Source organism: Peromyscus eremicus, chromosome 1 (assembly GCF_949786415.1).
Source record: "Peromyscus eremicus chromosome 1, PerEre_H2_v1, whole genome shotgun sequence".
NCBI classification, from domain to species: domain Eukaryota; kingdom Metazoa; phylum Chordata; class Mammalia; order Rodentia; family Cricetidae; genus Peromyscus; species Peromyscus eremicus.
The window spans coordinates 180,322,538-180,348,713 of NC_081416.1; the positions used below are offsets into that span (position 1 = coordinate 180,322,538).

At 51.6% G+C, this 26,176-nt stretch overlaps 1 protein-coding gene across 8 annotated transcripts; it reads left to right on the plus strand.

The window, feature by feature from the left end:
• Nucleotides 1-214: 214 nt before the first annotated feature.
• On the plus strand, nucleotides 215-25,941 carry Ppp6r1 (protein phosphatase 6 regulatory subunit 1). 8 transcript variants are annotated; one of them, XM_059282050.1, is made up of 24 exons: nucleotides 215-407; nucleotides 10,692-10,924; nucleotides 14,541-14,727; nucleotides 14,812-14,949; nucleotides 15,030-15,095; nucleotides 15,658-15,770; nucleotides 15,862-15,975; nucleotides 16,216-16,378; nucleotides 16,468-16,620; nucleotides 16,705-16,839; nucleotides 17,559-17,623; nucleotides 17,734-17,852; nucleotides 17,947-18,032; nucleotides 18,144-18,233; nucleotides 18,312-18,409; nucleotides 21,030-21,087; nucleotides 21,174-21,349; nucleotides 23,609-23,742; nucleotides 23,835-23,991; nucleotides 24,094-24,164; nucleotides 24,272-24,353; nucleotides 24,851-24,961; nucleotides 25,052-25,114; nucleotides 25,194-25,941. In XM_059282050.1, the coding sequence occupies exons 1-24, from the start codon at nucleotides 369-371 to the stop codon at nucleotides 25,195-25,197; spliced, it is 2,655 nt and encodes an 884-aa protein (XP_059138033.1). In that variant the 5' UTR covers nucleotides 215-368; the 3' UTR covers nucleotides 25,198-25,941. The 8 variants fall into 8 exon arrangements, with proteins under 8 accessions (XP_059138033.1, XP_059138053.1, XP_059138067.1 ...); XM_059282070.1 differs by lacking the exon at nucleotides 215-407 and adding an exon at nucleotides 1,182-1,289; XM_059282034.1 differs by lacking the exon at nucleotides 215-407 and adding an exon at nucleotides 2,029-2,209.
• Nucleotides 25,942-26,176: the final 235 nt, after the last annotated feature.

The following is a 26,176-nucleotide window of genomic DNA, read 5'->3' on the forward strand; positions in this document are numbered from 1 at the left end:
GCTGCTTTCAAGAAGGAAAAGTGTCTTACATGCACTTATCTAGTCCTTAACAGCTGACCTCTAAAATGGGCACGAAAGAGGGAATGAAAGGTGGGGTAAACTGAGGCTCAGCGCTGGAAAAGGCCCTTAAGTGACGGAATCCCGGCGTAAGGGGTTCCTCCCGGTTGTGACAAGAGAAAGCTTTGTGTAGCAACTGGCGACAGTAGACGTCGCTTGGGCACCTGCCGAAGTGGGGACTGAGATCAGCCTGAAATGCCAGGCGAAGGCGTCCGCGACGAGCCCGGCTGAACAGCAGCAGCCGGCTTCGGGTGGGGACGAGAAGTCGGAATGGATTTTTCGGGAGTGGACACCAGCGTCCAGGCAGAAGCATGATTGGAGGAGACGGGACAACAAGTGGATTTCCGAAGGTAGCTGTCAGGGCGAAAGACCCTGAAACAGAATAGTCAGTGGGCTTTGGAATGCAGTCGTAGGAAACGGGGTTCTGGGTGCAGCGGCGCCTGCGCAGCGGGCCCACCGGGTTGATTCAGGAAGAACGTTGGCAACAGCGGGCACAGGCGGCGGCGGCGGCGGCGTTCCGGAGTGGGCGGGGCCTGGGCGCCAGGCTCCAGTGCGCACGCGCCGCGCCGGGCGGGCCCAGCGGCCTCTGGCGCACCTGCGCACGGAGAGCGCCCACGAGAGGGCGGGGCCTGTCTCTTTGGGTCCTCCCGCGCTCGGGGCATTGTGGGACCGTGGCGGAGCTAGCTGTGCGTTGGCGGCCCTGAGCTGGACGGCCGGGCCGGGGAGACCCAGCGGCTTCAGGGGACACGGAGGTGGAGGAGACGGGCGTCGGCTCTCGGTGTCGCTCTGCACCCGTCGGGGCTGCGGAGGCCTTTCCCCACCCCGTCCCGCCGGTGCCGGCGCGTCTGTGTGTGTGTGTGTGTGTGTGTGTGTGTGTGTGTGTGTGTGTAACCCGCGGCGACTTCCCTCGCCGCCCCTGCTTCGGAGGCGCCTGCGCAGGCCTCGCGTCGGCCGCGGAGCTCTGCTGTGGAACGAGCGCGCCTACTTTGTCGCGACGCCCCGAACTCGTCGACGCTCGGCGGTGAGGCAGGGGGATTCCCTGTGACCGGAGGGCGCTTGCGCGGCTCCGCGAGCCCCGGCCCAGGCGCCTGCGCGAGACCCCCCGCCACCCCCCGGCGCCGCCCCCGCCCCTCATAGCCGGCCCCTCGGCAGGGCCGGAGCCGCCGGCGGCGGGGCGGCGGGGGCGCCCCGATGAGCCCCGAGTGCGAGGAGCCGCCGCCCCCTCCGCGCAGGTGAGCACCGCGGCCGCCTGCCTTCTCGCTCCATCCGAGTTCTTGCCTCAGTCCCCCGGAGCACCCCCGCGTCTCTTAGCATCCTCCCCAAGTCTCCCGGCCACTTGTCAGTGTCGTCAAGTCTATTTCCTGTCGCCGGGCCTGTGTCTCCCTCGCTGTCATCGTCCCCACCCCGTCTTCCATGTCCCCTGAGGGTCCCCCTGAGTCTCTGGGACTCTCCTTCCCTCCTTCCCTCCCCTCTTCTCCCTGCAGCCCACCACCCCCATCTCTTCCCACTGGGATCTACACCCCCTCCACCTGTCCTTCTGACTCAGCTCCCTTGGGACTCTTCGGGCCCACTCCCCTGTCGTAGTCTCCCTCCTCCTGAGCGCCTTCCTCTTTTCTGCCTCCCGCCTTCTCGTCTCTGGGTCGCCCCTTTTCATTCTCATCCTGCATCCTGCGTGGACCCTTGGCCTTTCAGATTCTCGCCCTCGGCTCAGGAGGGCAAGATTAAGCAGGTTTCCCCTTCACCTTGGCCGGGGGCCGTCCTGTCCCTGGCTGTCCCTAGCTTCCTGTGGTGAGGAGGCACTTGGAAGCCACTGTTGTTTGGTGCGTTACTGGCACTAGTGTGAGATGAGGCCTGTTGAGGGCAGGGCCTGGTTGCTTGGTGCTGGGTCCGACGGGAGGGAGTGGTTAGCAGAAGGTCCTGGCACTTTGTCTACCCAGGGAGCCAAAGGCAGAGTTGGACAGTCACAATTGCTGTGTGTTGTGATGGTGGTAACCCAGGGTGCTGTGGCAGCAGGCCACAGAGTGGGAGAGACTGGTGAGACCGGCCGGATGGGTGGCTTTTCTCTCGAGGAAGGCTGAGTAGGAGTTAACAGATGGAGAGTGGGAAGAAGGGCTTTCCAGGTGGAAGAAACAGCACGTGCAAATATGTGAAGGTGGGGACACTGAAGGAGTCGGGAGTCCCATGGGGTGAAGTGGGGTGACGCGTGGAGAGGGTAAAGGGCGGAATGCCTTGCCTGGGACGTTTGTCCAGGGCCTTAACTGACCTGTTCGAGGTCTCTGCTTTTTCCTCCCTTCAGTGGTGGTACTGGGGCTCAAACCCAAGGTTTCCTGCTGCTGGCAAACAACTGGTTCCACTGAGCAACAATACAGCCTAAGCCTCCCCGATGACTTTTAAGTTGTGAGACAGTGTCTTACGACGTTATTTAGACTTGCTTTGAACTCGGTCTGCAGAGCCGGTGGGATATTGACTCAACAATCCTCCTGTCTCAGTCTTCTAAGTAGCTGAGGTTACATGTTTATGTTACTAGGCCAAAGTGGTTAGGGTCTTCTTGATCACTCTTAATATACAGAGGCAACTTTACTGAGGACATACTACCATTAACACCTCCCTGGAAGGCAAGATGTTTCTGGAAAGGAAGCTGAATTGTGTGTCAGGTGTGGTATGGGTTGAAGGTTGTAAAACTGCAACAGGGTTGCTTCCATCTTAAAGGCAAGGTTCTGTCAGCACCAAGGCCAACGTTGCAGGGACTGGATTGCTTCAACAATACACTATAAGCTGTTTATATGTGCATTTTAAATACCTAATGTGGACAGTTTACATGGGAGCACTTGCCATATTCTGCCACATACACTTGGAGTTGTCTTGTGCTGTTTAAAATTGCTTCTCCTGTGGGTTTTTTTGTTGTTTATTTTCTGGTAGCCTTTGCCTAATTCGATCATTTTCCCAAGTTCAGTGACTCTAGTCCTCTAGTTTTGGGATTGGGATAATGGGGAATTATTTAGAGCTGGATCTTTTGTGAGTTAGATCTAGGTTCGAGTCCTGGCTCTTGCCTTTCCAAGTGGTTTGTTCTTGAAAAAGTTATACAAGCCGTTCTGTACCTGTTTCTTTTGTGTAAGTGGGCTAATAGGAGGGCTGTCTGTGTAGGGTGGTTTTGGGGATTGAGTGCAGTGTTTGTAGATGCCTGTCAGAATGTAAGGCACAGCAAGTGCACCACATCAGTAGCTCTTAGATTTATGATCTGATTTTTCAATGTCTTCGTAGTTCTCAGTAGGTATGATGCGTCCTTTAGGGGACATTTGGCAATGTTTGGAGACCTCTGGTTGTTGAAACTACAGGAGATAGGAGGAGGTATGTATATCCCACCCAGGAATGCTATCACTTGTCTTCCGATATACAGGGCAACTTCACCACAAATAACTATCCAGTCCCAAATGCCATCGGTGTTGATGGGGGAGATAGCAGGGAAACACTGCTACTCTGCTTTATTGCTTAAACATCTTGTGTACTTTGTGCTTCTATGTGATGTGAGCTGTTGAGTACTTTCCTTTATATTCATCCTCTTTGGTTGTTTGCTTTTGTTGGGTCATGTGGCGTCTTTTATTCCATTGAAGGAAAGCAACCTCACTCCCCCCGCCCCCTTTTTTTTCCTCCTACTTTGGGATCTCTGGCCAAGTGACCTTCAGAGATCACTTTCTCCTCTCTGGCTTCAGTTTCCATTAATCCAATAAGTACTTTTACTTTTATTTTGAACCAGAGTCTTATGTAGATCCACCTGGTCTCAAACTCACTGTGTAGCCAAGGGTGACTTATTTCTATCCTCCTGTCTCTACTTCCCTAATATTAGGATGGCGGTGGTGGTCCACTGTTGGAATTCTAACTTGGCCTTGTGCATGCTAGACAAACACCTTGGCAAATGAACTACATTCCCAACTGCCAACAAGCACTTTTGGTTTTGTATCTGGCAGTATGTTAGATTCTAGGTGACATCTCTAGAGAGTGTCAGGTGCCTGGACATACCTATCTTTTCCTCACAGCTGAGGCAGATATGCTCTCATAGAGTGACTAAAGGGATGCTTTGAATGGAGGCTTGATGGGGGGGTGGGTTTTTGGAGGAAGTGGTGTCAGTGTAGAGGCCTGAAAGTCTCAGGAGGAGGCAGTCAGACTCAGAGCTTGCAGGGCAGGTAGAGGGCACAGCCCCCAGCCTGAGAGCAGTCAGTCTGGCTCAACTGTTGAATGCTTCTGCCGTTAGACTTGCTGCAAGAGAGAGGTAAGAAGCCTGGGTGCTTAGAGTTTGTGCCCAGTACTGGCTGGGTGGAGATACACCCATGACTGACCAGGACTTTCTCTTTGCACATCAGTTTTATGAATTCTTCTCCAGGAAGGGCTGCCTTACAGTAACCTCATCTGTAAGATATTTCTCAGAAGAGGAAACAGACTCAGTGGAATTAGGTCCTTGGTTTTCATTTTGGAGAGAGAAAATTCCAACCCTGGTCAGGTGCAGTGGTATGTTCCTATAATCTTAGCTTCTTAGGAATCTGAGGCAGGAGGATCACTTGAGCTTGGGAGTTTGAGGCCAGTCTGGACAAACACATGGAGATTTGAACTTAGGTCTTTCAAAGTTTAGTTTAGTTTAATTTTGAGATAGGATCTTGCTTTATAGCCCAGGCTAGTCTCAACTTCCCAAGTCCTGGCCCATCAGTCCTGGTTTCCCCTCTGTGTTTCTAGGGGCTATTGCACATCTATTCAGTAGGCTGTTCCATTTCCCCTTTAAACCTGTGGGCCACTCCAGTGGATGAGTACTGAGTATAAACCTTCAAGTCTTCTCCCCAGTACTTAGCCAAGTATCCTTACACTCTGTTTTCTAATTATACCTCCTATGGGGTTGGGTCAAAGTTTCTATTTCCTCTGGGTGGTTCTAGGATCTGAGGGGTAGGCCCATGCCCATGGTGGTTCTCTCACTCAGTCCTCTACCCCTCAGGCTTTCCTAAGCCATGGGAAAGTCCCAGCTCATTGTTCCACGTGGCCAGGCCTTTCTGCAGTGGTTCCTTCTCTAAACGGTTGCCCCTGTGCTTGTTTTGCCAGGGTGATGGTGTGCTCTGAAGGCCACATTGCAGAGCCTGCCCAGAGGTGGTTAGGTTGCTGTTATTGTCTCCTCATCCCTGGTATTAAGTGTCCCAAACCCCTTTTCCAGATTTGGCCAGGAGCTGGCTGTGGCATTAAAAAATAGAGGCATGATCCACCCAGCCTTTTAAGGAGCTAGCAGGTCTGCTGCTGGTAGCACGGTTTCCTTTCCTCCTAGAACAGCCAGCTGGCCGGGGGGTGGGGGGTGAGGGGGTCTGTCCTGATTCTGGAACCTCTGGGCAGCTCTCCTGAAAGCCCCCCCAAAGGGTTCTCTGCCCTTGTCTCCCAAGCTGGAGGGGTCGGGGGTAGTTAGGGCAAGTATGGAAGACTCGGCAGATCAGGAACCTGCCTGTGGGTTCCTGGTGGACAGGGTTCGAGCTACAGTGGTGGCTGCGGCGGGCACAGGCGGGCACAGGCGGGGACCACCCCCAGGTCTTATCTGGGCCAGGGAAGGAGAAGGTGCGGGGACTGGCGGACCCCTGAGAGGGACAGCTAGTGTCCTAGACCTTAGAACAACACAACAAACGAGAAGCCAGAGCTGCTCATGTTGGAGCTGGCAGGGGAGGCAGAGCAGCTTTCGTTTCTAATGGCTTCCTTTCTCATTTATAATTTCCCTTCCTTCCGTTAGCAGCCAGTCTTGGTTTTCAAACCGTCTCTAAAACCAGTGGTTGTCACTTCCGTTTTCTTGAAGTTGCTGAAAGTTACACAGGGTGGGGGTGGCAGGGTGTGTGGTGCTGAATATCTGAATGATCTGAAGAAAGTGCTTAAGTCACTTGGGCAAATGCTGAGAGTCCCCGCTTTTCTGTTTTGAGTACTGTCACCCTTGGTGTAGTGACTGGCTCTTCCCTCTCCTGCTTGAAAGTGTCTGAGCATGGTCTCAGGACAGCCTGTGGAAGGGGTTTGCCCTACTGCATCAGGACCTGCCTTCAACCTGCATCCCTCCCTGAGAGTCTGGGAGGCTACTGGACACCGCAGGAACCCCATACTGACCATTACCTCTAGACTTGTTCCAGTGGCCCCCTGCCCTGTTCTCTGGGAAGCCAGCGTGGGGAGAGAATTTCAACCTCTTCACTGGGACAGGTGGTCAGGTTGGAGTAGAGATGGGGATTTTGAGAGACTGTGAACTGTCCCCTCTAACCAGGCATCTTAGAAGTGAGTTTCTGTCAAAAGACTGCAGCATGTCGTATGGATTCTGATCTGTCTCTTGGTAGCTGTGTGGTTCTCTTCCTTGGACCCCTTTTCTAAATAGATTCTGTTGTCAAATGGAACTGACAGTGATTCTTTCCCTTTTGTCTTGGTGTGAAGACAGCATTCTGAAAGGCTCGGTCCTGGTAATAACCACAGGTGATGGCTTGGCCTTTCTCCTCTGACCTGTCTCGGACTGTGGAGAAGGGATTGTGTGTGTGCGAGTGTGCATGTACACACACTTTTACCACAGTGTGTGTGTGTGTAGAAGTCAGAGGACACTTGCAAGAATCATTTCTCTCCTTCCACATGTGGGACCCAGGGATTGAACTCCGATTGTTAGGTTTGGCGGCAGCAAAGTGCGTTTTCCTGTTTGGCCATCTCACCAGCCCTAAGCCCCGCTTTATTAATAGGGAAGTGTGTTACTAGCACATACTAGTGAATCTGCCCACCACCCTCTGCATGGAATTCTGCTGGCCACACTGAAAAAAGCCTTCATCACTACATTCAGTGAGACTCTTCCATGCTTCTCAATTGGGTGTTTCTAAGAGTCCACCTGGCCCTCTCTCCTCTGGGATCCTCTGGGCTCCCCTATCAACTTTCACACTGCATATCCTTTCTCTGTTCTGTGAGCTTGCCGACTGGTCTGCTTGGTGACCCTTCTCCAACCAGGCCTGGCCCAGGAGTTGACTCTTAGCTGTAAGATAGGCAGTCCCCAGTGAGGGTTGTGCTGCAGGCCTAGATGGGCACAGTGTAAGCCTCCTGCCCCTGAGGAAGGCCTCTGTCTTGTGCCCAGAGTGTAGCTAGGACTACCTACTGGACGTAGAGGGCCATAATGGCCCGTCTCAGTGTAACTCTGCACCGTTAAGGCTCCTTAAGCCTCTGCCATCTTCTCACCATGCAGACTTAACAAAGTGGGCTTTCTTATCTCAAGGACGTTGTTAGTGAGGGATGAGGAAAGGGTAATCTGCTTGAGCTCTCCAGGCACAGCTTTGGTGAGCTTCCCTCCTTCAGACCAGCAGGTACTTGGTTGGCTCTGGTCTGGCCTCAACATAGTGGCCCTGGGCAGGTTTTGTTTCTGCATTAATGGTTTTGTTGACATATTTATTATTTATTTGCCGTCCAGTTTATTCATTTAAAGAGTACAAGTCAGTGGTTCTGAGTACATCCATAACTTTGTATAGCCATCGGCATAATCATTTTTATTTCATGCTGTTTTTTTTTCTCGTAGTTTTTTAACTTTTTTTGGGAGACGGGGCTAGTGCTGAACTCATTATGTAGTCAAAATTGATTTTAAACATCTAGATCCTCCTGCCTCAGCCTCTCAAGTGCTCAGATTACAAGAATGCACCATTGTGCCTGGCTGAGTTTTAAAATGTTAAGAAAAAAAAAAAATCACCTCAAAAGGAAACTGTCCCCTTAAGCAATTCCAGTTCCTCTAGTTCCTTAAAACTCGTAATCTCTTTTCAGTCACTGTGGATGTTTGTCTGTTCTGGACGCTTCATAGAATCCCCTTACTGCTATGTGAAACAGCCTCCTGTGGAGAGGCTCCTCCTTTGTTCACCGAGGTGAACTTCTTGTTGCTTCCCACCACGTGGTCTTCAGCCGGAAATCAGCAGTCATGATTAATGTGGCGGTTGCCCCTTGAGATTATTCTAATCGTAGGTATACGCAGATCAGGAAACCTGTCTGCCTCACCCTCCTGTCTGTGAGTGTTCTTCCAGGCTGGTGAGTCCCCTTTGCAGTGAATGTTTTCTGTGACAAGTGCTTGGTTGGCCTGTGAGATTGCCCTTACGTGAGGAAGTAGGAAAGTTCTGCACAACATGTGTTTCTTGTGAAGAAGGAGTTCCTTCACCGTCACCCCACATCTAGGATAACACCCGCAGCACCTGCATTGACCCTGGGACTAGCCTGTCCTTTCCCAACCTGCCTTGAGTGACCTTGTACCTCCTTCTCCTGGACTTCCTCCCTTTGGCCTTGATGGAATGGAGCCAAGGGGTGGTAGTGATTTTTACTTTATGAATCCCAGACTGGCAGTCTCCTGCCTCAGGGGCTGGAACCTTGTGACAGCATGGTTTGGCAATATGTATGCCTTTTCAGTTAATATTTGTGAGCATTTACAACTAAAGGGTAAGGTTCTGTGTCAGGCAGTATCCCATGTGCTCTTAGTAACATAGGAAGACTTTGGAAGAATAGTCTAAATTTTTTTTATTTATTTTGTATTTTTTAGATTTTTAAGTTTTATGTGTATGAGTGTTTGGTTTTTTGTTGTTTGTTTAAAAAAAAGATTTTATTTATTAATTATGTATACAGTGCTCTGTCTGCGTGTATCCCTGCAGGCCAGAAGAGGACACCAGATCTCATTACAGATGCTTGTGAGCCACCATGTGGTTGCTGGGAATGGAACTCAGGACCTCTGGAAGAGCAGCCAGTGCTCTTAACCTCTGAGCCATCTCTCCAGCCCGAGTGTTTGGTCTTTATTTATGTCTGTGCACCACATGTGTGCCTAGTCCCTGTGGAGGCCAGAAGAGGGCATTGAGTCCCCAGGAACTGGAGTTACAGACAGTTGTGAGCTGCCATATGGGTGCTGGGAATTGAACCCGAGTCCTCTGGAAGAGCAAGTACTCCAAACCACTGAGTCGTCTTCAGCCCCTGCAGTCTTTATTGTCAGGACACGTAGCTACAAGGGCTTGTTATTGTGTGATCATCTTCTTCCTGGATAGCAGTAAGTGAGCTCTGTAGAGGTCAGAGCAAGTGGACCAAGGCTGGGAAAGCCCCTGTGCAAGGAGAATGCTTAATAAGAGACCCTGAAGAATGAGAAGAAGCTAGCACTGGCACAGCCCCCTGAGGGAGACCAAGGCTTAGCGTGTTTTGGAAACAGAACGAGATGCAGTGTGTCCAGGGCGAGTGAAGGATGCAGCATGGAAAAGGCTGGAAGTAGGGTAGGTTCCAAGCAGTGCTGGAGAGCATCTGGAATCCATGGGGCTCCGACCGTCTCTTCAGAAAGCTCTCGCTGACTGGCTGTGGTGGAGGAGCTCTTCTCCCTAGGACCAGACTCAGGTTGCCAATCAGAGGGTCTCGGGAAATAGTGAGGTCTGTGCAAGAGGAGATCAGTTAGGCAGAGAGCGTCTGGTGTGTGTGTGCCAAGCTGTAGGCACTCCTGGCTGGGACTGTTCTGTCTTAGCTTTGTCCAATGTGCCTGGGGCAGCAGTGGCCTCTGCCTCCTCGGGTGGTTGACAAGCCAGCAGGAGACAAGTGAAGAGCAGACGTTGTGGTCAGGCCTTAATTGTAGCAAATGTTCCACAGATGCTGTCCTGGGAGGCTTCATAACTTACTGGGATTCAGTTCTTTCCATCCTGTGTGATGTGATGCTGTGGCTTGTTGGAGCTGTGTACCCAGTGCATGTTGTTGAGTAAGTAGCTGGTAGCACAGGCTGGGTCTGTTGATGGTCTGTGTGGCTGGAACTTTGTTGTTGTCTTGAGAGGAGCAAGGCATTAGTGCAGGTCAGGGACTCAGGACAGTGCTGCCAGCTGGTTAGTACCCAGGGTATTCTGGTCGCAGCTAGTTATTGGAGTCAGGGCTTGATAGCTACGTTATTCTCCTGCTGAACTGTTTATCATCATGGGTTTCTTTGGGCCCTGCTTAGTGGCTGTCCTGTTCTAGGAGCCTGGACCCCAAGTTTTTTTTTTCCCTGTCCCAGGCCTGGGCGTGGGGTGATGAGAGTATAGTTGGGCTGTGTTTGTGTGTGTGGTGTCCAGGCAACAGCCACAGCCTCGAGATGAGCATACTTCCTCTCTCCCGGCTGCCGCCACCACCCCACACCTCACCAGGCAGCCTTGGGTGATTTGCTGGGATGGGCAGCAGCTGTGCACTAGAGGTCACGAGAGCATTTGAGTTTGTTCAGCAAATAAAGTGAATCTGAAGCCAGAGTTCAGATGTCCTGGCTCAGATACAGGACAGTGGATACAGGCTCATGGGTGGGCCAAGGTCACTGCAGGCCGTTTAGGTTTTCCTTGCAGGCTCTGCATGGTCCACACTGAGGACTTCATCAGGCCTCAAGCTGAAAATGAAAGTGACTTCTTATACTGCAGGGGAGGCCGTTTGGAGGCTGAGATGGTGGGCTCTGGGTTCCCTGGCAGGATTGGGTGCTGATTACAGTGCTGAGCATATGTGCTGTACCTGTGGAGCTCCTGTGCAAGGCAGACTCTTTTGTGTGGAGTCTGTTCTGGGGCCTGGAAGGGGTGTTTGTGCTTGGTTACTGTGGCTCTGCCTTATCCATCAGAGGTCGCTAGGTGTGTGTGACAAATTGATTATGCCCATGCTTGCAGGGCGCCATGTTTTGGAAGTTTGACCTGCACACAAGCTCTCACCTGGACACACTGCTGGAGAAGGAGGACCTGAGCCTGCCGGAGCTTCTGGACGAGGAGGACGTGCTGCAGGAGTGCAAGGTTGTCAACCGGAAGCTCCTGGACTTCCTGCTGCAGCCATCCCACCTGCAGGCCATGGTGGCTTGGGTCACCCAGGAGCCCCCAGCCAGTGGTGAGGAGCAGCTACGCTACAAGTGAGTCAGTCCTTCACTCTCCCTGTACTCAGTAACTGACCTCTGGGGATGAGGAGGTGAGGCAGGGAGGGTCAGGCCTTTACAGGATCGCAGCTCACCCAGTGAATACCCTCCATGGTCCAGTTCTTTTAAAAGTTTTGTATGATAAGATTTGCTAGACATACCAAGTATGGGCTTTGGGATAAGTCCCATTCACACTTCAGACCTCGACAAGGAGCCAGGTTTCCCCACTTTCATTTCATTGTTAACCTTTTTTCTTGTTTGTTCTTGTCTTCATTTTGTTGTTTTTGAGATAGGGTCCCATGTAGCCCAGACTGACTTTGAACTTGCTGTGTTGAGGATCACTTTGAATTCCTGATCTTCCTGCTCCCTTCCAAGTGCTGAGATACAATGCATTCACCATGCTTGACTTGTGTGTGTGTGTGTGTGTGTGTGTGTGTGTGTGTGTGTGTGTGTGTGTGTTTTCAGGGACAAATGCAAGGGTCAGTCTCTCCAGGCTCTCCTTTGACCATGTGAGTTCTGGCGATTGAACTTAGGTTTTCAGGCTTGGCCTTTGCCTGCTGAGCCAGCTCACCTCCTCCACCTTATTTGTGAGACAGGGTCTGCGGAATCAGAAGCTAACCAATTCAGCTTACTGGCTCAACAAGTCCCAGGGATCTGCCTGCCTCTGCCTCCCGATTGCTGGGATTAAAGACGTGTGATGCCACCAACCCCTCTGAAAGTCTTAAAAATGCTTAACTGCTAGCCTTCTCTCTAGTCTCCTTCTCTTTGTTTTCAACCAATTAAGATTTTTGTCAAGGTGATGTAGGCTTGAACACAGCTGTAAGAAGTAGTTGAGTGATCCCACGTATATGTTGCTGTTTTCCCAACTGTGATATTTTGCCTGACTCTATAGGGTTTCACACTGGGATAGTGACGTGGACATAGCATGCCTGGTACCTGCCTAGTCCCTGTTGAAAGGAGGCTTCTTGACTTGACGTGTACTCTTCTGCGTATGTTCAGGCTTAGTCACCTGCATCAGCTTTTGTGTCTGAACCACCGCACCATCCTGAGCACTTCCTCACCACACAGATTCCTTCTGTTCCTTCATAACATGCTCCATCCTTCTTAACTCATGCTTCTGGTCTGTCTCCCTTTGATTTGGTTGTGTCATTGGCTTTTCTCAGCATAGCTTCCCGGAGGTTGATTTAAACCCGAGAAAAGGTGTCTTTCCTTTGATCCAGAGTAGCAAGATCCTGCCCGGATTGGCTTTGGCTCCCTGCATTCATGATGCAGATGCTGTCGTGAGGCAGCCTGTGGGGCTCCATGTGGTTTACAGCCAGTCCCTGGCTCTAGACTGCTTTCTTTTCATCCGAGATTTTTTGATTACTAATTTCTCCTTTGGATTTTGAGCTTGAGAGTGCAGTGTCTCCATCTGTCTGACCCATTCTTGGTGCCTGGCCCCAAGTGTATGGTGTGAAGAGCTCTGTAAGGGGAGAGGGAGGGCATAAGGTGCAGCTCCAGCTGGTGAGACAGGACCCGGCAGACAGGACGCTGTTGGGGCCCCAGCAGTTGTGAGCCATCTTGCTGCCCTCCCTTCCCTGGTCTTACATCTCTGCCTCCTGTGTCCATCCTGTTCACTCTGCTGGCCTCTGCCTTCTTCTGTCTTCCCATCCTGGAAACCTTGAGCCAGACAGATGACAGCGAGGGCTGCCGCTTTGTTTCCCTCTTTTTTTTTTTTTTTTTTTTTGGTTTTTCAAGACAGGGTTTCTCTGTGTAGCTTTGCACCTTTCCTGGAACTCACTTGGTAGCCCAGGCTGGCCTCGAACTCACAGAGATCCGCCTGGCTCTGCCTCCCGAGTGCTGGGATTAAAGGCGTGCGCCACCACCGCCCGGCTCCTTTCCCTCTTGTAGTGTGGGCTGCAAGGCAGTGCCAGCTGTAGAGCTGTGGCCTATTTGGTCTTGCTGCCTCTGATAGCACTTCTGAGGGACAGAGTCTATAACAGTAGGGTGTCCCTTGCTTCCTGGTGTCTGTCATTTGCCAGCTCATTCCACTGGGCATCTTCTCCTTTGCTCTTCCCTCTGCCCATCCATCCTCATTAAACCTTCATCTAGTAGGCTGTGATCTAGACTCAGCATAGAGAGTTGACTGATAGTGAGGCATCCCTGCTGGCTCTGGGTGTCCCTGCCCTAAACTAAGGAGTCGGTTTTCTAGATGGTGGGGGCTCTTGGCACAGGTCCCCACAGTTTGGGGCTATACTTGGAGCAGTTGTAGTGTCATGGGGCCTTGGGTGGCACCGGAGCAGTGAAGCCCTTGGAATGTCAAGTACCTAAATGTGTCTGAGAAGAGGAGCAATAGTTGGAGGTTTAGAAAATGACACCAGGGTTAGGGTGGTAAGGAGAGAGAGCCTGAGCTGGAGCAGCATGTGGTACTGGGCATGACATTAGAAGAGATGGGAGTTAGTGGTGGGAGGGATCAGGAAATGCAGGAGTTTTAGGACTAAGGTCAAGTCAGATGTCACTTTGTGGTGGAGGGAGCCCCAGTGGGTTTTTGTTTGTTTTGAGACAATGTCTCTCTATGTAGCTCTGGCTGTCCTGGTACTCATTATGTAGACTAGCCTGGCCTTGAACTCATAGAGGTCTACCTGCTCACAGCCTGTTGAGTACTGGGATTAAAGGCATGTACCACCACAATGAGTTCCCACTAGATTTTTGTTGTGTTTTTAATTTCAATTTTCTTTATTTTACTTTTTTTTTTTTTTTTAAAGATTTTACATATATAGGGCTCTATCTGCATGTATAACTTAATGCCAATAGAGGGCATCAGATCCCACTGTATATGGTTGTGAGCTACTATGTAGTTGCTGGAAATTGAATTGAAGACCTCTGGAAGAGTCAACAGTGCTCTTAACCGCTTGAGTCATCTCTCTAGCTCTCTGTTTTTTGAGACAGAGTTTCTCTATGTAACACTGGCTGTCCTGGACCTCATTATGTAGACCAGGCTGGCCTTGAACTCACAGAGATCCTCCTATACCTTCTAAATGCTGGGATAAAAGGTGTGTGACATCATGCCTGGCTGTTGTAATTTTTTGGTGTCTTTGGGTAGCCTTGGCTGTCCTGGAACTTGCTCTGTAGACCAGGTTGGCCTCAAACTCACAGAGATCCTCTTGCTTCTGTCTCCCCGAGTGCTGGGATTAAAGATGTGTACCACCACCACCTGGCTAATTTTTAAAATTTATTTTATGTGTATGAGTGTTTTGGCTGTGTGTGTATCTGTGTTACCAGATGTGTATGATGAGTGTTTGGTCCTGGTGGAAGCCAGACAAAGCTGTTGGATCCCCTGGGACTGGACTCACAACTACAGTTGGTTGTGAGCTGCCATGTAGGTGCTAGGCATCAAACCCAAGTCCTCTGGAAGAGCAACAAGTGCTCTTAGCCCCTGATCTATAACTCCTGCACCCTCAGTGGGTTATTAAGGAAGCCTAGGGATGGTACAGAAATTGAAGGGGACTTTGATTTCTCTTTTGGATTCCCTTCCTGAACACAGGACCCCCTGAGCCCAGTGCTGGATGTGGGGATGAAGGTGGGGCCTTCACCTTCTCTCTGCACCCACACCTATCCTGCACTCACTTCCCAGGTACCCTAGTGTAGCCTGTGAGATCCTGACCTCTGATGTGCCCCAGATCAACGATGCCCTGGGTGCAGATGAGTCCCTCCTAAACCGGCTCTATGGCTTCCTGCAGAGTGGTGACAGCCTCAACCCATTACTTGCTAGCTTTTTCAGCAAGGTCATGGGCATTCTCATCAATCGCAAGACAGACCAGGTGCCTGCCGACTCAACATGTGGGTGAGAAGTAGGGGTGGGTGGGTGGCAGAACTCTATGCTGTGACACAGCTTGTGCCCCCAGCTTGTGTCCTTCCTGCGCAAGAAAGATGACTTTGTGGACCTATTGCTGCGGCATATTGGCACCTCGGCCATCATGGACCTTCTGTTGCGCCTGCTTACTTGTGTGGAGCGGCCCCAGTTGCGGCAGGATGTCTTCAATGTGAGGGGCCTACTCAGGAGGTGGCGTGGTGGAGTGGGATGGGCTGGCAGATGGTTTAGGAACTTACCCTCTTCCTTCAGTGGCTCAACGAGGAAAAGATTGTCCAGCGGCTAATTGAGCAGATCCACCCATCAAAGGATGACAATGTGAGTGCCGGCCGACCTCTTCAAACTCTTTATGTTCCACATCCCCTTTGTGCCTTAAAAGATGGGTAAGGGTGCTGAGGGTGTGGCTTAGTTGGTAGAGAGCTTGCTTAGGATTCATAAGCCCTGGGAACCACATAAACCAGGTATAGTGGTACACACCTATAATCTCAGTTCTCTGGGACTGGAGGCAGGAGAAGTTTAAGATCATTCTTTGCTTCCTGGAAAATTTGGGGTAAGCTTGGGTTTCATGAGACTCTTTCTTGACAGGGAGTCTTGTAGCATGGGTTAGTGCCTCATTCCTCATTCCTTTTCATGGCGGAATAATAAATCCCCCACGTTGTGGCTGTACCAAGCTTTGTTTTCCATTTAGCAGTTAATGAGTATATGGTTGAGCAGTGTTGCATGTGCATACATCAATGCCTCCTTTCTGGAGGTTTTAGGTACTGGCTTCCTCGTTATATCATGCATCTCAGTGTCTGTGTGACTGCTCTTTTCTGTCTGAAAGGGGCTGGCGGCAAATGGTTAGCCTGTGCTGCATCCTTACTCGTTTCTACTTCCCCAGCAACATTCCAATGCATCCCAGTCCCTGTGTGACATCATCCGCCTCAGCCGGGAGCAGATGATCCAAGGCCAGGACAGTCCGGAGCCAGACCAGCTGTTGGCCACCTTGGAGAAGTGGGTTTGCAAGACCATTGCTGAGGCCTGGGGGGGACCTGTCCTTGGAGTCCTGGCCCTCGGCCCTTTACTCTGACTCCCCTTCCCTCAGGCAAGAGACCATTGAGCAGCTCCTGAGGAACATGTTTGAGGGAGAGCAGTGCCAGTCCGTCATCGTCAGTGGGATCCAAGTGCTGCTGACCCTCCTGGAGCCTAGGAGGCCAAGGTAGCACACTGCCCCGCCTGCATCTGCAGTCCTTCTCAGAGCCTCAGGGTCTAGATGGCCATTGTGCAGAGATGTGGGTACTCAGATATATGGTCCTTCCCCAGCCAGGCCTGACCTCTGCCCCGCTTGTCTGACCTGTCAAAGAACTCCAGGTGTTCAGGGCAGAAGACTGTGGTGTTCCTCTGGCCCGTTCTTGTGGCCTGTGTGGCACACTGTGCCTTCATCCTGCTCTCTCCACAGGTCTGACTCTGTGACCATGAACAACTTCTTTAGCAGCGTGGATGGGCAGTTGGAGCTCCTGGCCCAGGGGGCCCTGGATAATGCAGTATCCAGTATGGGTGCCTTGCATGCCCTGCGTCCCCGGCTTGCCCGCTTCCATCAGCTCCTGCTTGAGCCTCCCAAGGTGGGAGACTGGTTGTTATGATTCTAGAGGGAAGTGGGGGTGGAAGAGAAGTACCCTGTGTGCACTAAGCATCCCTTGTTCCTGTGTAGCTGGAGCCTCTACAGATGACATGGGGCAGCCTGGTCCCACCACTGGGTAACACACGGTTACATGTGGTCAAGCTCCTGGCCAGTGCTCTGAGTACCAACGCTGCTGCCTTGACACAGGAGCTCCTGGTGCTGGATGTGCCCAACACCTTACTGGTACAAGGGATAGGATCAGGGGCCAGGGAGGTGGAGATGTGGGCAGAACATTTCAGATATCAGCTCCTGTCCCCACTCCCTCAGGACCTCTTCTTCCACTATGTATTCAACAACTTCCTGCATGCTCAAGTGGAGGTGTGTGTGAGCGCCATGCTGAGTTCCGGGCCCCCTCCAGACAGCAGCTCTGAGACACCTGTCCCAAACCCTGTCTTGAAACATGTAAGCTGGGGCTCATGTTCCCCTCCCTCTAGGGACCTGGTACCTTAGGACATACCTTCCCAGAGGCCTCCCACTTGGAAGCATCAGTACCTAGGATGGGTGTGGGATACACAGTTGGGGAGAAATGGGTATATACTGAGGGCCAGTGAATGCTGTGACTTGGCAGTGGAGAGTAGGGATACTAGGAGCAAGTGAGGGGCTGAGCCTTGTGGGTGTCTGTGTACACTCCACGTGAGAAGTCAAAAACTCATGCTAGGTACGATGGCCCACACCTGAATCCCAGACCTGGAGAGGAGGAGCTCAACTTATGTGTCTAGCTTAGGCTACATAGTGAGATCTTATCTCGGGGGGGGGGGGGGGGGGGGGGATAGGGCTTGGGCCGTAGCTCATTTGGTTAGTGCATGCCTAGCATGCATGAAGTTATGGATGGTCCCTAGCACAGCATAACAAAGCAGGTGTGGTGATGCACTTGGGAGGATCAAAAGATTATAGTCATCTTTGACTACGTAAAGAGTTTAAGACTAGCCTGGGCTACATGAGACCCTGTATCAAAACGGCGTTTAAAGCAAGCCAGACACTGGCTCCCACCCTTTCTTCCTCTGCTTGCTTACAGGCCTGGGGCCTGGTGAAGTTTGCTTGCTGTGGAAAGGCCCCTTCCCTGCTGCTGGGCTCTGAAAGTGTAGCTATCCCCAAGCCAACTCCTCTTTGCTCTCCTGCAGCTCCTTCAGCACTGCCGCCTGGTGGAGCGCATCCTGGCATCCTGGGAGGAGAACGACCATGTGCAGTCAGTACTCGACACTTCCTGTGGGGCGATAGGGCAGTGGGAGGATGGGTTGGGGGCCTGGGTAGCCCTGACATCCGGCCTGTCACCCAGCTGTGATCTCCACTCTCCACCAGGTCTGGAGGGGGCCCACGGAAAGGCTACATGGGCCACCTGACTCGGGTGGCCAATGCCGTGGTGCAGAATGCAGAACAGGGGCCCAATGCTGAACAACTGGGGCAGCTACTAAAGGGTGAGGCTTGGGGCTGGCTGGAGATGCAGCTTGCAGAGGTGGCTGTTGGAAGCTCAGGTTCTCCCACCTCACACTCTCCTGTTCCTGTACTCAGAGCTGCCAGAAGATCAGCAGCAGCGGTGGGAAGCCTTTGTGTCAGGACCCCTGGCTGAGACCAACAAGAAGAACACAGTCGATCTGGTGAGGCCTGATGTGGTATCTCACTCATGCCCCTGCTTCCTACAGCTGCTTGCCTTGCCCTCGCTTGGGGCTTGAGCTGGCCCTGAGTACTCTCCATCATCCTGTCCCCAGGTGAACACTCACCACCTGCACTCCTCCAGTGATGATGAGGATGACCGCCTCAAGGAGTTCAACTTCCCTGAGGAGGCTGTATTGCAGCAGGTGGACCTGGGCCTGTGGAGCTGGGAGGAGTTGGGAAGGGCAACTCCCTTCCAGCCCTGACCTCCATGACTCTTGTAGGCTTTCATGGACTTCCAGATGCAACGCATGACCTCAGCCTTCATTGACCACTTTGGCTTTAATGATGAGGAATTCGGGGAGCAGGAGGAAAGTGTGAAGTAAGTGTTTCTCGTATGAAGCTGGGGCTCTGCCTTGTGACGCATGTGCCACTGTGCTGCCTGTGTGGTCACAGTGCGCCTAACCTCATGATGGTATATGTCTTGAATGTTTATCTATTGGTGCAGCCAGCAGCCTGTTTGTGGGCATACCCCAGCTGTGGCCTAAGACCCAGCTCTGGAGTTATCTTCCCTTCTCACAATGAAGGTCATGAGAATGGGACCTGAACATTCCTCATGGTGAGGATGGTGAGCAGAGTCTACAGTGTAGGAATGATGCCTGAGTGAGAGAAGACAGTCTTGATGTTTCTAGGGAAAGTAGAACATGGTTGTCAGATGGCCGAACTCTGAGACGATGCAGTTGGGTGGAGGAGCTGGCCTTGGGGAGCATGGAGTGGACATCTGGGTCATCACTTGTGGTGGTCTGGGAAGTTATCCCATTGGATGTTCTCCCATTTTGTAATACTTGCTGCTGCCCTTTGAGCAAGCTTATCAGCTGTGTACGCCCAAAGAGACAAAGTCCTGGGAATTAGCCAGACTGTGAGCCTTGTCAGGGTCCTTACGATGAACATCTCTGGGTGCATTGTGGTGGACAGCAGTCTGCTGTGGCTTCAGTGTCCACTTAGATACAGCCATGGAATCCTGTGTTTGCTGCTTCTCTGCTTAGTGTCTAGCCTTATTTTAGTCAGAGGCCTTTATTTGGTCCCTTGGGGAAGATGCTCAAGTGGAAACTTGACTCCATCCTCATGGGAGTGGGGCCGGTTTCTTGGTAGATGGAGTTAGGTAACTAGTTATACTTTTGAGACAAGGCTCTGTTCCTGCTTTTCCACCAAGATAAGTTACAAGGAAAACGAAGCTCCTCAGGGTTAGAGCAGGGAAGGTACCTAGTCAACATTGTCAGGGGAAGGTGTTCTGCAGTCCTGCTGGGGAGACACCAAGTCAGCTGAGGGGCCGTGCAGTGTGGCACCGGTTGGCTGGGCTGCTCCACTCTGGACTTGCTGAGAGCCTCAGCTCCTCGTTTTGGGGAATTAAGGACACTTCCCTTGTAGAGTGGTTGTAAGAATAGAGTATATTGCTGCTGAGTATTCATGAACCTGAGACGGCCCCTTGGGAAATAACCCCAACCTGTGTACACAATGTGGATCTGTGCGTAGAGTGTTCTTACCATGTAAAGGTAGAAAGGCATCTCAGTAGAAAAAGCAAAAAGCCGGATGTGGTGACACACTCTTGTAATTCCAGTACTTGGGAAGTAGAGGCAGGAGAATTAGGAGTTCAAGGTCGTCCTCAGCTGGATACTTCAAGTGTGCAGGTTTCGTTTCTTTTCATTTCTGTGGGGCTGTCCGGGAGAGAGTCGAACAAAGATGCCTGTGCACTGGGACAGTGCGAGGTACACATGGATGGCTTGTCATGTGCCCACTGTGAGGCGCTCCCTGCCGGCAGCACCTCCTGGGTAGTTGAGGCTGTTAAGTCTTCTCACTGGTATCCCACCCTCATGGTTGGGAGTGGTGGGGCCCTGGCAGCAGTGTGTTGTTTAATCTTCAAAAATGGTTATGTTCCCATGGTTAGCATGTGAACACACTGTAGGTTATCAAAGGTCAGGGGTCATGTGTCAGCTACTACAGCCGGTCCTTTACTCTGGTGGGGTCTGGCTGGGATGGCCTCCTTGAAGCAGTTTTCCTCATTGGCTCCCAGTGTCATCTGTTTTCCAGGACTGGGCTCCTGGCCCGGTGGCCTTCCCACTAGCACTTGCATCCTTGCAAGAAGGAGGGTGATGGTCACAAATCAAGGCCACAAACCCTGGCAGGAAGCAACAGCATTTCTGGTAGCAGTAAATGGTACTGGTGTAGTTAGAGCCCCTTCCAGAGTGTGGTGGAATAGGGTGTGTCTTGCTGATGCCTTCTAGTTGTTTGCTTTGTTGCATGGTAGTTATGAACAGCAGATTGATATAGCCAGAGCTGCTGTTATCAGGAAACACGGGTGGATGTGTAAGCTTTTACAAACTAGGTTGTAGGTAAATCCTCAAAAACACACTTCCAGGTAGATTCTGTTCCCTTGATTTTACAGATGATGAAACGAGATTTAGAAGTGCCAAGTGAGTCGCTGAGGCTACTCCACAGACAGACAGGATTCAGACCATCCTGCAGAGGTTCCTGCATGGCAGGTCACCTGAGTCCCTGTCTCTGAGCATCTGAAGGGAGCTGTGTTGTTTTGTCTTAACATTTATTTTAAGCTTATGTGTATGAGTTTTGCCTGCATGTGTGTATGTGTACCACATGCATACAGTGCCTGCGGGGTCCAGACAAGGACGTAGAATCCCCAGGAATTGGAGTTATGGATGGTCATGAGCCACCACATGGGTGCTGGGAACTGAGTCCAGGCCCTCTGCAAGAGCAACAAGTGTTTTTGACCAGTGAGCCGCTTCTCCAGCCCCAGGAGCTGTGTTTTTATGTTTAGGGAGGAGATGAGGACACTTCCCTTTAGTGTGATTGTGCTGAGAATATGTCCGTTAGGTTGACTTCCTTCTGTGACCTCAGAACACTGTGAACCTTAGGGAGGAGGTGACTTGCACAGTAATGAGGGTTGCTGTGTGAGAATATGTCTCACTGCATCTTTTTTCTCCCAGTGCACCATTTGACAAGACTGCCAACATCACCTTCTCCTTAAATGCTGATGATGAGAATGTGAGTGCTCCCTGTCCTGTGGTGGTGGGTGGAGGGGGTAGAGGGGTCACAAGCAGTACAGCATGTCCTCCTGCCCTGCACTGCAGCCCAATGCCAACCTGCTTGAGATATGCTACAAGGACCGGATCCAGCAGTTCGATGACGAGGAAGAAGAGGAGGAGGAGGAGGGCCAGGGCTCAGCAGAATCAGATGGAGAATATGGTGCCTGGCAGGGCAGCCAGCCAGCGAGGGTGTCCCATGCAGGCCAGCCCCCTGGTGTCCGGTGAGTCTTCCTCCACCCTCCTACCTCTTAAGTTCCCACTGCTTGGGGATGTATGTACACTTAAACACACGCACTCACACACACCAAATGCAGAGGTTTGTAAATGTGTTGGACTGAGGCTGGAGATGAGAAAAGTCAGTGTGTTGTGTGTTAGTTGGGTGGTTTCAATCACAAGTAGTAGAAACTCAGTTCAGATTAAGTTAGGCACAAAATGAAGAAGGCACCATTATTCATCTGTGCTCCTGAGTTCAGGTGGTGCCACACAAAGCTTCCCTTTCTCCTCTTTCTGGAATGAGAGACGATGAAACCCCTCTCAAATTAGATTGTTTATCAGCTTTGTATAGATAATTTTTTTCTTCCTTTTTTTTTTTTTTTGTCTGATACTCAGTGTGATCAAATTAATTAGTGTCAGAACTTTTGCTGAGATGAACACCACCAATGCATGGCCTGCAGCACTAAGCTTTACCTCTTGACTTGATCTGAAGAATGGTTATTTGTGTTAACTTTATAATTGATATGTAGCGTGCATACAGATAAATGTCCAGACCTAGTGTTTGCAGCCAGATTGAAGCACTCAGTCAGAATCTAGAGCCAGGAGCAGGACCCACCCACTCCCTCCCTCCGTGCCCTACATGGCTGCTATCCTCTCTGCCATGGGCAGCGGTGCCCATGACATCATGCCCACTCTTTATAGTCATACAGTATAGGGGAAGGGTCCTATATTTGAAATACTCGTCATTAGAATGTTTTGAGGCAGCCTCCTGACTCTAGGAATACATGTGTGTGCCACAACCCAGAGTTTTACTGTGGGTTTTTTTATTTTATTATTATTATTATTATTTATTGTGTGGGTGCACAAGTGCCTGGGTGTGGTTATGGTGTGTGTGTATATGTGTGTGTGTGTGTGTGTGTGTGTGTGTGTGTGTGTGTGTCAAAAGACGGCTTGCAGGAGTCACTCCTCTCCTTCCACAGTTTGGGCCCCAGAGATTGAACTCAGGTAGTCAGACTTGGTGGCAGGTGTCTTTATTTACTAAGCCATCTTGCTGGCTTGAATTCACATGCACAGACATTTGGACAGATTCCTTGTGCAAAATGGTAGATTTTTATTGTGACATTTTAGTATATGTTATTAACCTTTCTAACCCTCTCTATTCCCCCTCCCCTCTTCCCAACTAACTGCCTGCCTTCTTTTTGTGTCTTTGTAAACTCTAGCTTATTTCCCTTAACAGGATGGTCTCTGTTATCCTGCAAATCTCATAATCTCATTCTTTATGGCTAAATAAAACTCAAACCTCTTTTTGTGTATAGATCACATTTTGTCCTCTGTTGATGAACACTGAGGCTGATGTTATAACTAAGCATTGTAAATAGTGTTGTAATAAACAACTGTACAGGTGTCTTTGTTCTGTGCTGACTTAGATTCCTTATGTGTACACCCCAAGCCATCTTACAGAGAGTGTAGCGGATCTAGCATTAGTTTTAAAAAAAAAAAAAAAAGCCCTCTCTCTCTCTCTTTTTTTTTTCTTTCGAGACAGGGTTTCTCTGTGTAGTTTTGGTGCCTGTCCTGGATCTTGCTCTGTAGACCAGGCTGGCCTCGAACTCACAGAGGTCCGCCTGGCTCTCCCTCCTGAGTGCTGGGATTAAAGGCGTGGGCCACCACCGCCGGGCTGCTCTCTGTTCTAACTGTTACACTGTACTCACAGTTGTTATCCCTGTGTACACATGTACGTATATGCTTTAGAAGGTAGGCGCTGCATAGGAGGGGTGACGTGGTGTTTTTTCTTTGAGTTTGGGTTACCCTAATCCTTTCTTCCTTTGTGCGTATAGGCAGTTGGGATTTTCTTCATGGCTACACACTGTGTCATAAGCATTCAGACTACTTTTAGAACAGCCAAGGGTGCTAGGTGTTGTTCTCAGGATATGGCAATGGTGTTTGCTGGCATTTCTAGCTGGAGGAAAGGCATAGTAGATCTTGTACTCTGGGGATGACCCGCGGGTGGACAGGCCTGTGTGTTTGGTGACAGAGGTGACTTGAGGGTTGGTGCTTCCTTCATCCCGGCTTGTGGGTGTGACTGAGTCTCGTTCTCGGTGACTCAGACTTCTCCAGCGTTTTCACACCCCTGGTTTCCGGGACCTCTCCGAGGCCTCTGTTCCCCACCATCTTTTGTTATCATCTGCTCTGGTTCCGGGCTGGGGCTGGGGAAGTGGGTTGGTAGGCTATCCCTATATGGTCTCCTAATGAGTTGGTGTCTGAGGCAGGAGTGGAGGAAGCACAGACAGCGAGGATGACGAGGAGGATGAGGAAGAAGAGGATGAGGATGAGGGGGCTGGCCAGGCCGTCTCTGGAAGGACCAGCCCTTCCTCCTTCCCCAGCCCCAGCCCTCAGCCTTCTGGTACGTGTTTGGTGGCTTGTGCTCAGGTGTACACGGAGTGTCTGCCTGCTTTAAGCTCACCTTCTATCCATGTTCTCTTACCTCTGCCACAGGCCCAAGTTGGACAGCCACCTTTGACCCAGTGCCTATGGATGCCCCAACAGGACCCTCAGTTTCCAAGGAGGCAGACATGTCCTCCACCCAGATCCTGACCAGCCCTCCAGCCCTCGATGCCCCACAGCTCAGGTGTGGATGGGCAGGGCAGGGCAGGTGGGTGCGGGTCTCACCTGGGGGGTACTCCCACCTCCTCGTCCTCTCTTAGGCTTGGGTGTGACCATAGCCACACCTTCAAGCTCCTCTCTTACCTTCTAGGTCTCAGGACCCCACACCCCCCTCAGCACCTCAGGAAGTCACAGATAGCAGCAAAGTAGCAGAGCCCTTGGGTGAGCCAACCATACCTTTCCCATAAGGGCACTGGGACAGCAGCAAGGCCATGCCTCAGCTTGCTGGACGGTGACAGCTGAGATGTGGCCCATCTCTCCTTCCACAGCCCCCTGCCAGGCCTTGATTAGTGTTGCGGATGTCCAGGCCACTCTGCACGGGATGCGCTCTGCCCCCAGCTCCTTGGACAGGTGACCATTGGTGTCCCATCTGAGCTGTTTGCTGGAGGTGGGGTAGGGGAAGCCCAGACTCCCCGCTGAAGTGGATGCTGGGCTCTTGTCCTTAGTTGTCCTCAGCACCAAGCTCTACCTTGAGCTACTATACCCCTGTGTCCATCCTTTTTAATAATTAAATGTTTTAGACAATGGCACATCGGGCTCTTGTGACCCCAGAGGTGAGATCGGCTTCCAGGAGGACCAGGGACCATAAGAAGCAGGAGTGTGCATGGCACCGCAAGCGTATCCTGCAGGGGGGATGGCCACTGAGAGCTGCCAGATAGAAAGTGGGGGAGGCCTGGCTCTCCCCCGGCAGCTCTGCAGCCCCATCCTGCTCTGCCATCTGTGTGCTCATAGGCTTTCCCGTTCTGAAGTCTCTGCTCTCCAGCCCTGTCCTCACCTGAGGTCCCTTCTGGAGAGACGAGTGTCTTCAGGCAGGCATCTAACAGCAGTCAAACTTGTCTTACCTACAGTGCAACCAGAGACCCCTCTACCTCTGTCCCAGCCTTCGAGGCCCACCAGTCCCCCCAGACCGTGGAAGGGGAAAAGAGCCCAGAACCTTTGGGGCTTCCCCAAAGCCAGAGGTGAGTTAGCCTCTCTGGGAGGTGTTGGGTGGATGGGGCAAGACTAGAGGGGCAAGAAGTAACCTCCAGGTCTTCTTTCTGTCCTGACAGTGCCCAGGCCCTTGAGATGCCCAATGGCTCTACCCCAGGAGGGCCTGTTTCATCGGGTTCCCAGTGAGTGTGCCTACAGCCTGGGGTGGTTGGGCAAGATGGGGGTCACTGGACCCTCACAAGTGTCTCCCTCTGTTTCCAGGTAGCTGCCTAGTGGCAGCGGTGGCCAAATCCTCTGTCCTTCCCATGGAATCCCCCAGTGGGGCAGGATGGGTCCTTTGGTGGCCCTCTACCCCATTATACCATATCCTACATTCTCTCCTCTGGACTCCAAAGGAGGCTGGTGCCAGGGAGATGCCCTCACCCACCCCCATTTGCACTGAGAAGAGAAACTATGGAGCTTTGTCTCCTAGAATAAAGATAGTCACATAGAGAGAAAGGAGAGAGAGAGAGAGAAAGAGAGAGAGAGAAACGTATATTATATATTATATATATATATATATATATTGAAGGAGGAGTAAGAAAGGAAGCCAGGACAATAACTGGGTCAGCGGCTCTGAAGCACAACCTCCCCGTCTGTCCCAGCAGGGACTGGCGCTGGGGTTTGAGGCCGCTGACCTGTGCTCTGGTGCAGATGCTTACACCCAGCCTTTCACTCAGGACCACCTTGGGGTGTAACAGAGGGCATTAGGCCCATATGGCCATGCGTTTGTTCAGACCTTGCACTTCGACCAGGCCCCTGGCCCCTGGCCCTGGGGAGCAAGGCTTCCCTGGCAACATCCCCAGAGGCCCAGAACCGGGGATTCTGGGTGCCCTATGCCCTGAGGGTCCCAGCACTGCTGCCAAGTGGCCTTGTCCCAGCTCCTTCCCCTAGGCTGGCGTGAGTGTGCAAGTATGTGTGCAGAGCTTGTGTTTCATACTGCAAATATAAATAAAGGAAGACAGCTGAAGATTTCTGGTGTCAGACCTTGAGTTCTGGGACTCAGGGTTGGGTTAATCTGCTCCACATGGCCTAGAGAGAACTACATTCTCTTGGGACTCCACTGGTGAGTGAGTGAGTGAGTGAGTGAGTGAGTGAGTGAGTGAGTGAGAGTGTGTGTGTGTGTGTGTGTGTGTGTGTGTGTGTGTGTGTGTGTGTGTGTAGTGGGGAATGCTTATGCTTACCAGGCAGAACATCAGGTCTTG